The 16,866-nt window shown below is 38.1% G+C and overlaps 1 protein-coding gene across 7 annotated transcripts in view; it reads left to right on the top strand.

Moving 5' to 3' along the window:
• RANBP17 (RAN binding protein 17) overlaps nucleotides 1-16,866 on the top strand; it is a 272,017-nt gene that overhangs the window by 142,707 nt on the left and 112,444 nt on the right. For all 7 annotated transcript variants that reach the window (XR_009762109.1, XM_061622480.1, XM_061622476.1 and 4 more), the window contains exons 15-19: nucleotides 2,641-2,714; nucleotides 4,679-4,759; nucleotides 13,262-13,325; nucleotides 13,819-13,927; nucleotides 16,513-16,616. Coding sequence is in view for 6 of the 7 variants with exons in the window: in XM_061622480.1 (XP_061478464.1) it covers nucleotides 2,641-2,714; nucleotides 4,679-4,759; nucleotides 13,262-13,325; nucleotides 13,819-13,927; nucleotides 16,513-16,616 (432 nt within the window). In the remaining variant the exon portion in view is untranslated. The remainder of the gene's footprint in view (nucleotides 1-2,640; nucleotides 2,715-4,678; nucleotides 4,760-13,261; nucleotides 13,326-13,818; nucleotides 13,928-16,512; nucleotides 16,617-16,866) is intronic.

Here is a 16,866-nt window from a genome sequence, read left to right as displayed (position 1 = left end):
AGGACAACAAAAAGGGAAGAACAAGAGCCCTATTCCAAAAGATTAGAGAAATGAAAGGGAAATTTAAACCAAGCGTAGGGATGTTGAATAATCAACAAGGGAACACACTGACTGACCGAGATGAAATAAAAGGAAGATGGAAGCAATAAACTGAAGAACTCTATAAAAGAGATGCCATGATAACAGATTCATTCATGGAGGAACCGTATGATGAAGAACCAGAAATTTTAGAATGTGAGGTGAAAGCTGCTCTTAAAATACTTGGAAGAAACAAATCACCAGGAACAGATGGCATACCAATAGTTGCTACAACCTACTGAGACTGAATCTGTCCAAATTTTGAGAAACACTTGTCAAGAAATATGGAAAACTAAACAATGGCCCACAGATTGGAAGTGTTCAATATACATCCCAATTCCAAAAAAAGGGCATCCCAGAGAATGCAGTAATTATCCAACTATTGCCTTAATATTCCATGCAAGTAAAGTAATGCTCAATATTTTACAACAAAGGCTCTTACCATATATGGAGCGAGAAATGCCAGATGTCCAAGCTGGAATTTAGAAAGGGAAGAGGCACCAGAAATCATATCGCAAACATATGTTGGATAATGGAACGGGGCAAGGAATTTCAGAAGGAAATCACCCTGTGCTTTATAGATTACAGCAAAGCCTTTGACTGTGTAGATCATGAAAAACTATGGAATGCTTTAAAAGAAATGGGAGTGCCACAGCATCTGATTGTCCTGATGCTCAACTTATAATCTGGACAAGAGGCTACTGTAAGTACAGAATATGGAGAAAGCAATTGGTTCCCAATTGGAAAGGGTGTGAGACAGGGGTGTCTTTCATCACCCTATTTGTTTAATCTATATGCAGAACATATCATACAGAAAGCGGGATTGGACCAAGATGAAGGAGGTGTGAAAATTGGAGGAAGAAATATAAATAATTTAAGATATGCAGATGATACCATACTACAAGCAGAAACCAGTAATGATTTGAAACGAATGCTGATGAAAGTTGAAGAAGAAAGCACAAAAGCGGGACTACAGTTGAACGTCAAAAAGACTAAAGTAATGACAACAGTAGATTTATGTAACTTTAAAGTTGACAGTGAGGACATTGAACTTTTCAAAGATTATCAGTACCTCCACACAGTCATTAACCATGAAGACAATAGTCAAGAAATCAGAAGAAGGCTAGGACTGGGGAGGGCAGCTATGAGAGAACTAGAAAAGGTCCTCAAATGCAAAGATGTATCACTGATCATTAAAGTCAGGATCATTCAGTCCACGGTATTCCCGATCTCTATGTATGGATGTGAAAGTTGGACAGTATAAAAATTAGATAAGAGAAAAATCAACTCGTTTGAAATGTGGTGTTGGAGGAGAGCTTTGCGTATACCATGGACTGTGAAAAAGACATATAATTAGTTGTTAGAACAAATTAAACCAGAACTATCACTAGAAGCTAAAATGATGAAAGTGAGATTATCATACTTTGGATACATCATGAGAAGACATGATTCACTAAAAAGACAATAATGGTGGGAAAAACAGAAGGAAGTAGAAAAAGAGGAAGGCCAAACAAGAGATGGATTGATTCCATAAAGGAAGCCGCAGACCTGAACTTACAAGATCTGAACAGGGTAGTTCATGACAGATGCTCTTGGAGGTCACTGATTCATAGGGTAGCCATAAGTTGTAATATAATAAAATAAAACTTTAATCAACTTGAAGGCACATAACAACAGCAACAGCTTTACTATCCAGTCTTCTAATGTGGGAGCGCCCTCCCCAACTGTAACCCATTGCTACATGAATGGCGGTTAACAAGTGTATAACCAATTCTATGTGAACTGATAAGACTATGCTATTAACATATCCAAACAATGACTAAAGGGTTTGCTATACCTTGTTATAAGCTTTATCACATTTATCATGGTTTCCCAGTATCTTTTTCAGATGAGAAAACATTTTGTTGTATGCTCCACTTGTTGGTGTAATAAAACCATTATGATACTGTACCTAAATTTATAACCAAGATGGGATGGTAGCATTTTTAAAATTACTAGCTTAATATGTATTATTGTAATTTGGCTGCCAGAGCGACATATGAAATAGATTTTGGCAGAGAACATGGAGTTGAAGGAAAGACAAGAAGCAGTGCAATTAGGATAGAGAGCCTACAACTAACGGGCAAACATAAAATGAAGTTCCATAAACATAAATGTGTAACGCTAAGGCCATGATCCTATTCACTGAAAGCATGCTTCATTGAACCAACTGAAACATTTCTGAGGAAATATGAACAGGTTTGCATTGCAGGTATTTGCTTTTATAACTGCCATCCACCATTTCAGTCTGCTTATAATTACAGGCTGCTTGAGAGAAACAGACTTGCTTTCTTAACTATATGATATAAACCTAAACTGATTATAAAGTAGGAGGGGGAAATATAGTTGGCCCATAATTTCAACCTTTAAAGGCTATGTATGCCTCACATAGTCAGAATAGAATAGAATTTGGAAAACCACGCCCAATTGCTTGTTTGCTGATACCAAAAAAATCTCTTCAAAACAATATGTGTTTTGAAAATAATAGGTTATTAAGATGTCTCTGTTGAATTTTTTTTCCAGGTTTATGCTCGAATGTCAGAAGTTTTGGGAATAACAGATGACAACCAAGTTCTAGAGACATTTATGGCAAAAATGTGAGTTTGTATCTGAATTACCTTCTACAGTGGTATTTGCTCCCAAAGTTTTAGAATTTAAAAATTAAAATGATGCTAATAGCTGATGCCTTGATTTTTAAAATTTGAGATGTGGCATGTGAATACAATTCATATATCTTTTACTCACCCTTTCCCCGTTGTTCTCCTCTTGTCACCAGTTAAGAAGAGCCTCCTATTACTTTTCCTTGTTGATTCGAATTTGAAGGCAAACATGTTCATTTTATATTTCCCTTTGTATATGCTGGTCAAAATACGTCACAAGGGAAAAAGTAGTTGGCTGCCTCTCTTGACTTTCTAGATAAAAGCTTGACACATTGATCTTAATCCTTCTCTGGAAGGAATAATTGCAAAAGAGCCATGCGAAAAAAAGGGACTTTGTATTGTGGTGGAAAGTCCGATTCTTGCCTCCATATCCCTTAGAACTAAATTATTTTCAAGGGAGCTGTTCAAATGGTGCAAACAAGAGTTTAATCCGAGTTTGAAGGCAAGCACAAAACAAGCTGTATCTTTAGGTGAATTGGCAAAGTATGGCTTACGTCACATTGGGATGGATAGCAACTAAGATTGTAATTCTGTGTACACTTACCTGGGAGTAAGTCCTATTGAACTCGGTGGGACTTGCTTCTGAATAGTTGTGCATAAGAATGCACTCTAAGAATGCACAATTTGGTTTGTATCTTGCTCTGCCATAAACTCAGTACGTGCAGTGGATGAGCTGGAAATGTTCCCTATCTGAAATCCTAGAGTGCTGCTGCCAATCATTATAGACACCACTGAGTTAGATAGACCAATGGTCTGCCTCAGTATAAGGCAGATTCCTGTGTTCCTTCTTCCTATGTTCCCAGTGTTTTCAATAAAATTGATTCATGAGAACATTTGGGAAGAAAAAAGACATAGTACAAAAGAGGGCGTACTCCTAGGATAATCATGTGTACATGTCCATAATTATTTGTACAAATATTCTGTGTCTTTAAGCAAAGTATTGTAAAACACATGATGTTTTAGGTTCACTTTTCCTATGTTAAAATAATCCCTTCCCACTTACCAACACTAGGAAGAGCAAAATAAGAATGAAACGGAAAAGTATGACTACTCTTCAAGATTTTGAACAGCTTCTCATGCTTGCAAACAAAACTGCATGTCTTGCCTTTCTCCCTTCTTATATAATTTTCAGCAATTAATCTTTCAAGTGATTTACAGCTATTTGTCACCACTTTTACAAGACCACCCAGGACAAAGATTGCTTGCATGTGTTTTTATTATAAACTGCTTTGCGTATAGGTTTCATGGGAAAGGGTTGTGCAAATTTTATAAATGGATTTGCATTTTTTTTCCTTGTAGGTATCCTTTACATAGGTGTACTTGGATCGCACAAGAATATTAAGAACTAAAAAGAGTTCTAAAGCATAGTTACTTTTACATCTACTCAGTCAGCAGCAATTTGACCAAACTGGTCATCATCCTAATTCATCCATATTCAAGTAGAAACTCAGAGACAGCTTTCTCATTCACTTCAGTGCCAGGGCATCTTGTTGCATGCATAGAGCTACCTCTGACACTGAAATGAACGGGGAGACACATGGGGTGTGCAGGATCTGACTGTGTTAGAGCTCTTACAGATCTTTGGATGAGAACCAATAATACTTCAGTCCTTAACATAAATACTGGAACAATGGGATATACTAGTCATTGACCGTAACAATAAAGAACTGAAGTTGAACAATGGAAATTTGAGAATAATAAGAAAAGAAAATGTTCACTAGTATGTGTTAGATCGTAAATGCTGAAAATAGTGTGCTTGCTTGGATATCATGTTATATTACTTTTACAACAGATTGGTTAGTTAACATTAGTTAGAATGCAGCCATAGCATTGTATATGTATACTTAAGTTTATGTCTGGCTGGAAGACATCTTTGTAAAACTTTCCTTTTTTAATTCTAGCGTTACAAATCTTAAATACTGGGGACAATGTGAAGCTGTGATTTCAAGAACTCTTCAGTTTCTAAATGATCTTTCGGTTGGATATCCTTTTAACTGTATATCACAGGTCCTACTGGATAATATCATTTTGTTATTCACTTTTTTCATGTTTAACCATTTAAAAGTTCTGGTTTCTGTTTTGCAAAATTGATAAGTAAAAGCTGTGATTTTGATATAAAACCAAAAGAAGACTAGGGGCATTTTTGGGATGATTACAAGTGGGTTGGGCCTAAATATGGATTGTCCCTTTTGGTTTGGTTTTGCCAATGCAGCCTGGTAATCTTAGTCTGATGTGCAGTGATTAAACAACTGGGGTCAATCAGAATATAGTCTTATAATATGGTTTTTTAATGTTAGCAAGTTATTTTAACAGAAAATCAGTAGGCATTGTTCTGCCAACTGCAAATACTTGTGAAAATAGGCAACTGAAAATAAAATATACACTACTGAGCCCATTTGAAGATGAGCTTGATCCGATCTGCCACAGGTACAGTTTCTGTATCCTTGGGATCCTCATAGAGCATATCAGAGCCATTTTTTTCTCCCTCTCCAGCAGTATGTGCTCACAACACTCAGCATGCCAGGATTTATGGGAAATGGGGGTCTGTATGTGCCTCCTAATCCCTGTCCAGTCCTCTTCCCACATAGGCATGGAGCTTGTGGCTGTTAACTAAAGCTTAGTTGCGGAGGAGTAGGTAGGGCATGACAGCCCTCCTCCTAATTCCATTAATACCCTGGCACAATGTCTGCATGCATGTGTGCATGCACACATTCTTCTTGTGCGATCTCTGTATGTGCAGTTGCTGCATGCACAGTGAAATGGATAGAGTACAGCGATTTTTAAAAAAATATATTTTTTGGCTTAATGTGTCGTGCAGAAAATGAAATTCATTTAAGTCTTGCAGTTGCAAAATAGGTGACTTGTTTCATTAGTCAGCTGTTCATTTTAGAATAATCCTAATTTGAGTATTACCAAAGCTCAAGAAATTTTCATCTAGAAGTGTGGCATAAAGTACCTGGGCAAGGTATGAAGTTCATTCCTCTTTCCTGTTCTCCCCGCTCCTCCTTTCTTTTTTCAAGCATTGGGAATCTTCATAGGGAGAAACAGGTTCCTTGTCTTCCTGTGTCTGGGATTATGTGGCTCCATCTTTAAATAAAGGAACCAATTAAGATCAAGCCTCCTTTACAATCTCCAAAACATTAGAGGGTCACAGGTAACCTCTTCAGGAATATATGTCACTTGGTGACATTTCAAGGCAACTTCAGTTGATTCTTCCAAGATTCTATTAAGAACATGCACTGAAATAGGGCAAGGCCCTTTCAGTCCTGTGAAGCTGCAGTGAAGACTCTCTCCCCAGATTTAATTTTAGATGTGTGGACTTTGGGGGACAGTATACATTGAGCTCTGATCTAGTGTGATATCCAGTGTTACTCATGCATTCTATTGATTTCAGTTGGTCTGTTCTGAGTATGACTTATATATAACCCCTAATCTCTATGACTTTGGAAAATACCATAACCATTTCTGCATGTGAAATAGGAATTTCTTGTTCATCTTTAGTTTATTGAAAAGAAGACCTGTGTAAATTTGCCATACATTTCTTTTGTGCATAATGCCTTCTTTGCGTCCCTTTCCCCTTAACAGAGGAGTGGGGCATTTCATGCCCAGGGGCCTATCGATCCAACCTTCAAGACTCTTCCCCAGGGTGTTTCCTTTCACCGCCCCTGCTCTGCACGCTCCTTGAGTGCTTTTGCCTGGCTAGAATTTGTCTTTGAACTGTAGTATCTCTTGCATGCTTAAATGGAGGATGCAGAGATGCGTGGGTGAGTGTAGAAGTTGTTTGAGTGGCTAGAATGTAGCCTAGTATACAAAGGTAAGAGTCACATCTGTAGCTCTGCCCCCTTTTGCAGTTTACCCTGCCCACTCTTTGCCTCTGGCCTCATCCACCACTGGTCTGTCACCCCTGGAAGGTTGCCCATGAAGGAACACAGCCCTTTTGCCTGAAAAAGATTCTCCATCCTTGCCCTAAGATCTTATGCACTCTTCCATTCACACAAATGCACATTTATATTCACACAACATGTCATTTTTGTACCATTCTCACAATACACATCATTCTGACATGCAGTTGAATATTTTATCAACACTTATGCTGTTGCCTATTCTTTTCTCTGCTGCACCCCTTCCAGGCAAAAGCATATCGCCATATCTGCCTCACTAAGCCTTGTATGTTGCTGATTGTAGCTTCTGAACAGTTGTGATGGCCTTCAACTTTATGTAGCCAATAGCTAGAGGGCATTCATTTTAATAAAGTGAAACCAGAGGTCTTATACCCAATAGCACAGGACATTTTATAAACTGCAGCCTGTGTTTATCTCTCTCTGTGTGTGATCTGCAAATATGTATATTCTGTGCTTTAATTTGATGACTTGTTCATCTTTCTCTTTACAAGCGTGGTAAGTACCCTATCCAAACCTGCCTTTCAGTACATAAATATTTATGTACAGCGGAATCAAATGGAGTTTAGCAGGAAGAAAGATAAACATTCTCTTGCCCTTCCCATTCCTCCAGAGTCCATTCTCCCTTCTTCAATTAAACTCATGGACCTGTGCCTCCCAACACACAAGGTAATCCCCCTGTGCCGCACTTTCCTTTCCCTCTCCCTCTTCTCCCTCTACCATCCTCCTAGTGGCATCTATGGAAGAGCAACAGCTGTAGCAGTTGGCAGCAGCCTGTGATGGGTGAGACCATTGGAGTCCCCTATGCTTTCTTCAGGGCCTGAAATCAGTTGAATGCTCAATCCCTGGCCCCGGGGTTAGTAGCATGGATTAGCATGGACTTCTTGAAGAGCATATGGCCTTTTGCACTGCCTCCCATCAGTTTGGCGCCATCACCCATTGTGCACCTTGGGGTCAGGATCAACTGAACATTCAGCTGACTCTGTTGTTGTTGTTATGTGCCTTCTAGTCAATTTTGACTTACGGCAACCCTATGAATCAGCGGCCTCCAATAGCATCTGTCATGAACCACCCTGTCCAGCCCTATGTATTTAAATGGTTAATAGCATTATTGTCTTTTCTAGTGAATCATGTCTTCTCATTATGTGTCCAAAGTATAACATCCGTTTCCAGTGATAGTGCTGGTTTACTTTGTTCTAACAACCAATTATTTGTCTTTTTCACAGTCCATGGTATGCGCAAAGCTCTTCCAACACCACATTTCAAATGAGTTGATTTTTCTCTTACCTGCTTTCTTCACTGTCCAACTTTCACATCCATACATAGAGATCGGGAATACCATGGTCTAAATGATCCTGACTTTGGTGTTCAGTGATACATCTTTGCATTTGAGGACCTTTTCTAGTTCTCTCCCCTGTCCTAGCCTTCTTCTGATTTCTTGACTGTTGTCTCCATTTTGGTTAATGACCGTGCTGAGGTATTGATAATCCTTGACAAGTCCACTGTCCTCATTGTCAACTTTAAAGTTACATAAATATTCTGTTGTCGTTACTTTAGTCTTCTTGATGTTCAGCTGTAGTCCTGCTTTTGTGCTTTCTTCTTCAACTTTCATCAGCATTTGTTTCAAATCATTACTGGTTTCTGCTAGTAGTATGGTATTGTCTGCATATCTTAAATTACTGATATTTCTCCCTCCAATTTTCATACCTCCATCTTGGTCCAATCCCGTCTTCTGTATGATATGTTCTGCATATAGATTAAACAAATAGGGTGATAAAATACATCCTTGTCTCACACCCTTTCTGACTGGGAACCAGACTGATTGTACTTTAGTTTAATGAGCCAACTAACAGTCTGACATCAATGTATGTCTAGCTATTTTACTTTTGCCAATGGAGTGTGTGTGTGTGTGTGTGTGTGTAAGGAAGTATCACTTGTATGTGACAGAAGATAAGAGGTTATTGTATTGCATTGCTAAAATGTTAAAAGGGTAAAAATGATTGTTTTTCTTGAAGTTTTCTTGTGGTGCAATAATGTTCAATAAACCAAAGGTCAAGAAGAAATTCTACTTTAAATAGCTTTGTTAAGATATGAAGATAACCATTCTTCAAGTGATAAAGGTGAGCTTCTCATCAGTGCTTCTGTTATTAGATTATGCAGAGAACTTAAAACTTGAGACAGTCTACACAAAGCAGCATTGAACAGGCACTCTCTGTGGTCATCTCAGTCACAATGCCTCAACCTTAGGTGGGTTAGTGTTGCCATTCATTTTTCCTGCCTGCCTCTTCCACACCACCACTTTTCCCCTTGACCTTCACCATTGATGGGTGAGGATGGCCCCAGATTGGAGGAGGCAGAGGAAGGAGGAAGAGGAGCTGCTAGAAGGCAGCAGGCAAGAAATGGAAAAGGTGTGTGTGGGGGGTGAAGGACAAGGGAAAATATGCTGGTGCAGCAGGAAAGGCAGTGACCCACTTACTATTTTGATTCTAGTTTTCCTGCAGTAGGAATTCACTTAACGTTATTTTAGAAACTTACATGCTGGTTTCAGCTTCTTTCTTTTGCTTTCTTCTTTTAAAGCTGCCTTTAATTTATATTTTAAAATATACATAAAATGTATGAATCTTTTTTTAAAAAGGAAAGAATTGTCCACATTGCAACTATATAGCCACTCTTATTATTGTCATGTTAGCTTTCAAATAAATATCAGAGCAGTTGAACGTCTCCTGTTTTTAAGAACTTACAGACTTTGGATTAGTCATTTCTTCATCAGTTTGTGTGAATCATTGCCATATAGCAGAATTGGACATAGGCTGGGGAGGTGCCATAGCTCAATGGGTACAGTTCATGCTTTGGATATAAGGGGTCCCAGGTTCAATCCTGGCATCTTCTGACAGTATATGTATCTCTTGCTGCGTACATGTATAACAAAATAATCTCATGGAAATTGATGCCACTTTTCATCCCGAACCTGGGTCCAATGATACTAAGTATTATACCCCTCTCTTTCATTGCCATTATTCTTCCCAAGGCAAATACTGCTTGTTTACCTTTTGGTTGGCAGGTAATTTTGCTGTATTGATTAAGGGGCAACATGTGAAAAGAGCTCATAAGGTTATATATAAAATCAGCATTCACTTTGCCAGTGAGATTTTTTTTAATTGGCAACATTGAAATGAACAATCTTTTGAATAAATAAAATGTGGTTACCTGCTGTATTAAATGTAATTTGACTCAAACTTCTGTTTTGTTTTTTTCCAGTTAAGATAGAAGTAGCATGATAGAGCTAACCTAAATGCTGTTTCACTTTATTCGTATGTGTTAGTATTAGTTAAGTTTAAAATTGTGTTCTTTGGCAAATGAAAAAAGAATTCAGAAGTATTAAGACACCCACTTTTGTGCTGGAATTTAATATGCAACTTTTTATTGGAAAATAATCGTCCTTGTCTGGCAAAATCCACCATGCAATATTTCTGTTAGTAGGCATAATGTAATAAAGGCAGGGAGGGCTATTTATCACAACAAATTTTGAGGATTTCAGGATTCTTTTTATTATTTTAATATATTTCTTTGGTATTAAATCAGAAAAATGATAAATTACACCTGTCGAAGCTGTTTTTCCTTTTTGCTGGAAAATGATGTACAACCCAATTTTGCTGGTCATTTTGGCTTTTAACGATACATACATTTTTTTTTCTCCCTTAAAATCTATTGGCTCAGCTTTTCAAGAATAATACTGAAGTTCTTATTTCTTACATATGAAGTGTTTATAAATACTTCCTGGTATTGCAAACTTTAACCTTTTAACAATGCATTAGTTTGTCACAACAACTCAGTGGCTGTGTGAAACTCAAGCTCACTTCATACAAGTGCTTCTCATTCTGATGGGGACTATGCCACTGTGGTAGGTTGAAGATTAGGTTCCCATTATATGTAACTTTGTGGGAAGCATTGTGGGTTTTTTAGAGACCACATCCAGTTGGCCTGTTTTCAGCACACAGGGTACATTAAATTGTGATTAATTTGAAAGGCTAAAAATAATTAGTTTAATTTAAATGCCTGCCCATTGCTTAATTCATTCATATGCATATAATTTTCTTTATGAACGTTCTTTGAAATTGGTACTTATCTTTTATTATGCATAAGGGTTATTTATTTTTTCTGAGATTCTGTAATTTTTTTTAATCATAATTTTAGAAAGGATTAGACAAAAGAGCAAAAAATATATAGGGAGATATTTTAGCAACAAGAGGCAACAAATGATTTGTGTTGCTGTCTTGTTTTGCATTATTTTAACAATTATTCCAGGCTTGCATATTTAGAAATATATTAGCCCAATTTGATTTTAAGGCTCAGTTATTTGAATTATAAATCATTATGTCCCTTCTAGCTGATCAGTCATGGAATAGCTTTGAATTCATTTACATAATGGAATGTGTTAGTGTTTCCTTTATGTCAGTGTAGTCATGGTGCTCCCTCATGCATCTTCTGTTGTTTCTAATAATTAACTTTATCATTATGATAAATAAAATAATTGTGCAAGTATATATATTTTGTTACAGGAAACATTATAAATATATATACTTGCACAATTATTTTGTGAAGTAACTGACCACAAATTGTCTTCCAAGTTTCTGGTTGTTCTACTTCCTACTTATGTATGATTGCAGTTCTTTAAGTCTTTCTTTAGGTTTAAGAGCAATACCCTGTGAAAAGTGTTCACAACATAGACCAGTCACTTTAGGTTAATAAGAAATAATCAAGTACGGTTACTTAAAAATCTCTACTTGTGATCATTAAAGACACATCCATCACATTCTAAATGGGAAGTGGATTATTTAAAGTCTTCGTCTTAACTGATGAATCATGATCTACAGTTTGATTGTATCTAGACCTATGATGGATTAATTGCACAAGCATTGCCACAAACTATCATTTCATGAAAGAGAAAGAAGGAAAGGTCTAGATAGGTAGGTAGGTAGACAGACGGATGGATGGACGGATGGATGGACGGACGGATGGATGGATTAAAATTATGGCCACAGTTCATTGATATCCCATTGATATGTTGAAAAAATGCCTACCTTTGTACTGGGTTATGATCAAAACAGAAAAAGAAATTTAAAGGGTATGGATAGTATCAAGACGTGGGTCCTCAGTGAGTTCAGAGCTGAAGGCTGCTCATGTGAATTTTAGGGGTCATATCCAACACAACAGCAATGGTTCCACAATAGACTTCATGCATCCAACAGAGCTTCCTTTCATGCATCCAACAGAGCTTCCCAAAATCAGCTCCAGGAGTTGGGAGACCTTGTGGAGCAGATTTATGGGAGGTGCAGGGGGAAGGAGAGGAAACAGAAGGTCACATTGCACCAGCGGAACTACTCACATGGATCATTGGATACAATCCACAAGTTCTGACCTTTAAAATTTTACAATAATAGAAAACAATTATTTTCATAGAGACTGAATTTAGATAACATCCAGGTTGCTTATATAATGTGAACTATTTTCTTATTCCCTGCTGCTCAATACTTTCATCCAGTAAGAAGGATACGTATAGATAATGTGATGTACTAGCTAGTTTCAGTACCATATCAAGTGCAACTATATTCAAATGTGCATGCAGGGTGTGGGAAGGATATTTCTAACCTTTGACTATTTTGATGTTTTAAATACTCAGTGCTACACAATATACAACTTCAATTCAGGGATCCTTGCCCCATTCTTTAGACTCCTTAGTGCAGCCTTCCTCAACCTGTTGCCTTCTAGATGTTTTGGAATACAATCCTGTTATCTTTGACCTGTGGTCGTGCTGGCTGAGGCTGATGGAACCTGGAGTCCAACAACATCTGGAGGCTACCAGGTTGGGGAAGGCTGCCCTACTGTATAAGAAGTTATGAAATAATGCGAGCATTATTCATAGCTTTCAGCCTTGACCATTTTAAATATGATTTTAAGATGAACTGTGATAGAGGATATATTGAATAAATCCCTCCCCCCTCCCCGCCACAATGCGTATACTGAACAGAAGACCAAGACTATCAGTTCTGACAGAGTTGCTCTCCTGTTGAGGACTGGGGGCAAAGATTGCCTGAATTTGGTACCCTATCCTATCAACATTGCATTACTGCTGTTAGAGACTATAGAATTGGCCTTGAGATATACTGGCAAATGTCATATATTTCCCACTTGTCTCCTAAAAATTTTAAGAATTATTTACCATAACACAATATAGCCTCCATTTCTATACAATTACCTTGATGTCTCTAGAATTGATTGCTTGTAATTAGCTGGTGGTTCTTATTGGTTTGTCCCAGCCTTGCTTTTAGTTCTTAGTCATTGGCTGTTACAGTGTTGCACTTATTTCCATTAGTATCATTGGTATTTTAACACCTCTTTTCGTTTGATTATAAATATTATATATTAACTCTATCTTCTGTGCTTTTTTTAAAAAAAAAAAGTTGAAATGGTATGTTCTAATAGTTATTGTTTTTGTAGTCTCTGAAGACCATAAGAATAACAAAGTTATGCTTTGTGGCATTCACACATTAATTGGATACTGTTGTTTCCCTTAATATCAAATACTTATATTCTCTTAAAAAAGCTTCTGAAAATAGATGCTGTGAAGTTCATGTTGCAGAATCATACGGTAGGTCTTTTGAATTAGTTTCAAACATTGTTAACTTTAAATAGACAGCTGGTATAGAACAGTGAGGAGGAGAGCCTGGCTGGGAGTCCAGAGTCTGTGAGTTCAAATCCAGGCTCATGTCTTCTGGGTGTCAAGAGCCAGCTAAAGATCACCCCCACAGTGAGTGGCTCAGGGGTTATGTGCCCTGCCACCTGTGCAGCCGTGGGCAAGCTGCATAGTCCCAAGGAGCCCAGTTGCCCCCCAGCTTGCAGGTGCGGACAAGGAAGGGGCTGGCTTGTGCAGCTGTGGCAAACTGAGCAGGCCCTAGCCAGCTGGGGAGGACTAGCCTCAGAGGGAGGCATTGGTAACCCTCCTCTGAACACCGCTTACCATGAAAACCCTATTCATAGGGTAGCCATAAGTCGGGATCGACTTGAAGGCAGTCCATTTCCATTTTCAACTTTAAATAATGAATTAATTTGACTTTTTTGTCTGTCCTTTCTTTCTCCACCAGAGTAAATACTTTCCTTTCTTGGGTGTCAATGATAATTATGGTTTGAGTGACCTTAGGTGCAGAACAACATTCTATACTGCACTCACACGCCTTCTCATGGTAGATCTAGGTAAGAACTTACTTATTGTATTCTTTCACTCTTCTTGAATTTAGAAAGATCTCTCAGCCGTGTTGTCAAATAATTAATTCCTGGTATCATTAATATTTGATTTTAAATCAAAATAATGTTATGTCAGATATGTTATCAAAACATGGTGTGCCCATATTGTGACCTAACTCGTTAGATCCAGAGTGCCCTTCCAAATATAGAAAGCATCTTCTGCCCATAGAGGGGCCATTTTCCACCTCATGTGTTGTGCAAGAAAACAAGCTAAATCCAGCAGGGGTCTTCTGTTTGCATAAAGGTCCATATGCCTGCTTTGCCAAGAAGCAGGAAAAATGCTGTAGAACCTACCTTGTTTTAAACTCTTTTTGCAGAGTTAATATTTGCAGAATACATTATTGGCTGTTTTCATTCTGCTCATGGTTCTTTGGATTCAGCTCAGTTTATTTGCCTACGGGCTGAAACTGATCATTGATATCAGTGGCTCGTAATATTTTAAAAGTAGTTGGCGTGAATAGAAATCATTATCTTGCAAATGCACCTTAGCAAGCCTGTGATGTCTCAATTTTTTCATGTGGACAAAGTATGGACCCAAAAGTGCAGCGAGAGTTGAGAAGAAACTCTTTGCTATCTAGCCTTTCAAATGGGTTCAGTTCCCTGTTTGGTTCAACTGGGCATAAATATTACACCACTTTCTTATGTTGTCTCTAATGCCTCAGCACCCGTCTATTACCCATCCACTGAGAGAAGGTCTATTTATGATTTGGAGTGAAAGGACACAGTGTCAACAGCCAAAGTCAACCTCTTATACCGGAGGCCAGCCAGGTTATCAAATGGTCATCTATGGCCATCAGCAAATAAATCTCCCAGAGCAATCTGTAAACCTGTTGGATTTTTGAATCTCCATGTCTGGATCATCCTTTGACCTGTTTGTCGCCTCCCTCTTCTGCCTCCCATCAGTGCCTGTATATCCTGAAAATCCACACCTTTGTGGATTTTGATCCTAATGATCTGATCATAAGGGTGACATGTTCAGGCTGCCTATTTCCAGGACAGTGTAATTCAGCAAATAAACCATATCACTTGTCTCATGTTTTGGTAACAACACCTTGATGTAGCTGAATGAGGGGCATGATGTTTTTGAGCCATATTCTGTGAAATGGTCTCATCATGAGATACCCTAAAGAGCCATGTTGAGGTATAAGGCTTCAACAAATCAAAGATCCTTAGTTCTCAGTATAAGAAGTTACATGCATTTAAATCTGATTGCATAGAATGCCTGCAAAGGGACATTTATTTTTTCATAGAAGTGGGATCCTGTTCCCCATGTTTGATTCTGCCCTGAATACCTAGCTAGAACCAGATAGGGCAGACATCCAGTACTATCCAGGCAGGCCTCAGTTATATTTGCCATAGGTTTGTCCCACTTTGGTGAATGCTCTCCCTTTTGTGTTTTGAAGAGAGCTATATGCTTCTTTATTTCAACCTGATATTGTGAAACAAATGGCAGAAAATGGAGCAGTAGGAGGGAAACAGCTACAGGAGATGTCAATTGGCTTTAAAATACTTTGTTTCGTTGCTGCTACACAGTGGAAGAACAACGAGCTGAATCATGTGTAGCAGGCCAAAGAGAGTGCTGGGGGGGGAGAATGCTAAAAGGGCTTTGTGGGGGATTTTTTGTTAAAACCAATATAAAGAAATAGACAGACAACAAGGAGAAACATAGAGACAGATAAATAGAATGACATGGACTTTAGCAGTGTGAGCTGGGAGAATTAACATATTATCTGGACTAACAGTCGCTTGTTTTTTTGGTATGGAGTAACTGTCTCAAGTGAGAAAACTACATGAGAAATGTGTTCCCATTTCTTACCTGACAATGGAAAACAAGTATGCAAGAGTAGAATGCAACACAGTATTATAGGAGCTGTAACTCAGTTGTAGAGCACATGCTTTTCATGTGGAAGGTGTCAGGGATTTAACTGCAGATTAAAGGATTTTAGGTGGGAAAAAACTCTGTCTGGAGCCTTGGTGAGGTGTTGCTAGACGCAGTGGCAGTGCAAGAAAGGACTGTGCAGGACAATTTACACTAACTCAAACTAAGGTGAGTGAAACCAGTTGAGTCCCGTGAGTGTCAGTCTTCCCCAAGACCCCTGCTGTGGAGCTTAGACTTCAGCATATTAAGGCATGAAGTCAGGACCAAATGTGGATTATTATTATTATTATTATTATTAAAAAAAGAAAGCTGCAGTTTAAATCCGGAAGATTTACATGTTGTTCTGTTCATGAAGTCGTGCCAACCTGCTCATGTCCTGAGATCAGTGTTGCAGGGCTTGCTTAGATGCCCACAGGCTGGTGGCAACACTTAACAAAGCCTTTTCTGCAGATGCTCTGCAGCAGTGGAACTCCATTCCCTTCATAGGTTCAGGAGGCCTCATCCCATGGAATATTTAAGAGAGTTCTAAAGACTTGTATTTTTTCAGTGGCCTTTAGCAGGTAATGAATATTGGGGTCCTTGTAGTTTTCCTGGGTTTTGTTACTATTTTCCTGGGTTTTTTTAACACTGTTGTTAATTTTCCTTTTTTCTGTAGGTGAAGATGAGGATGAATTTGAAAACTTCATGCTTCCCCTGACAGTTTCATTTGAAACTTTAGGCCAGATATTTAACAGTAGTTTTAAGCAAGAGGAAACAAAGGTAAGTTGCTTTCAATAGAAGGGGAGATTTTATTTCTAATAGGATTTTTTTTTAAAAGACACTGGGCATCATGTAGTCAAGAATAACCACACTCAGACCTATTGACTTAAATAGAAACAAATTAAATATGAAAGTAATTTACCTATTGAAATCAGTAAGGTCAATTTAGCTTGATGGTTACCCTTTTCTCACTTCTGCTTTTATTTATGTGACATCCTCTTTTAAAAGTCTAAATGTGAACTCTAATTAT

This window comes from Rhineura floridana, chromosome 4 (genome assembly GCF_030035675.1).
Source record: "Rhineura floridana isolate rRhiFlo1 chromosome 4, rRhiFlo1.hap2, whole genome shotgun sequence".
In the NCBI taxonomy this organism is placed as follows: Eukaryota; Metazoa; Chordata; class Lepidosauria; order Squamata; family Rhineuridae; genus Rhineura; species Rhineura floridana.
Note: the sequence above shows the minus strand (reverse complement) of the source record. Positions and strands in the feature narration are given on the sequence as shown.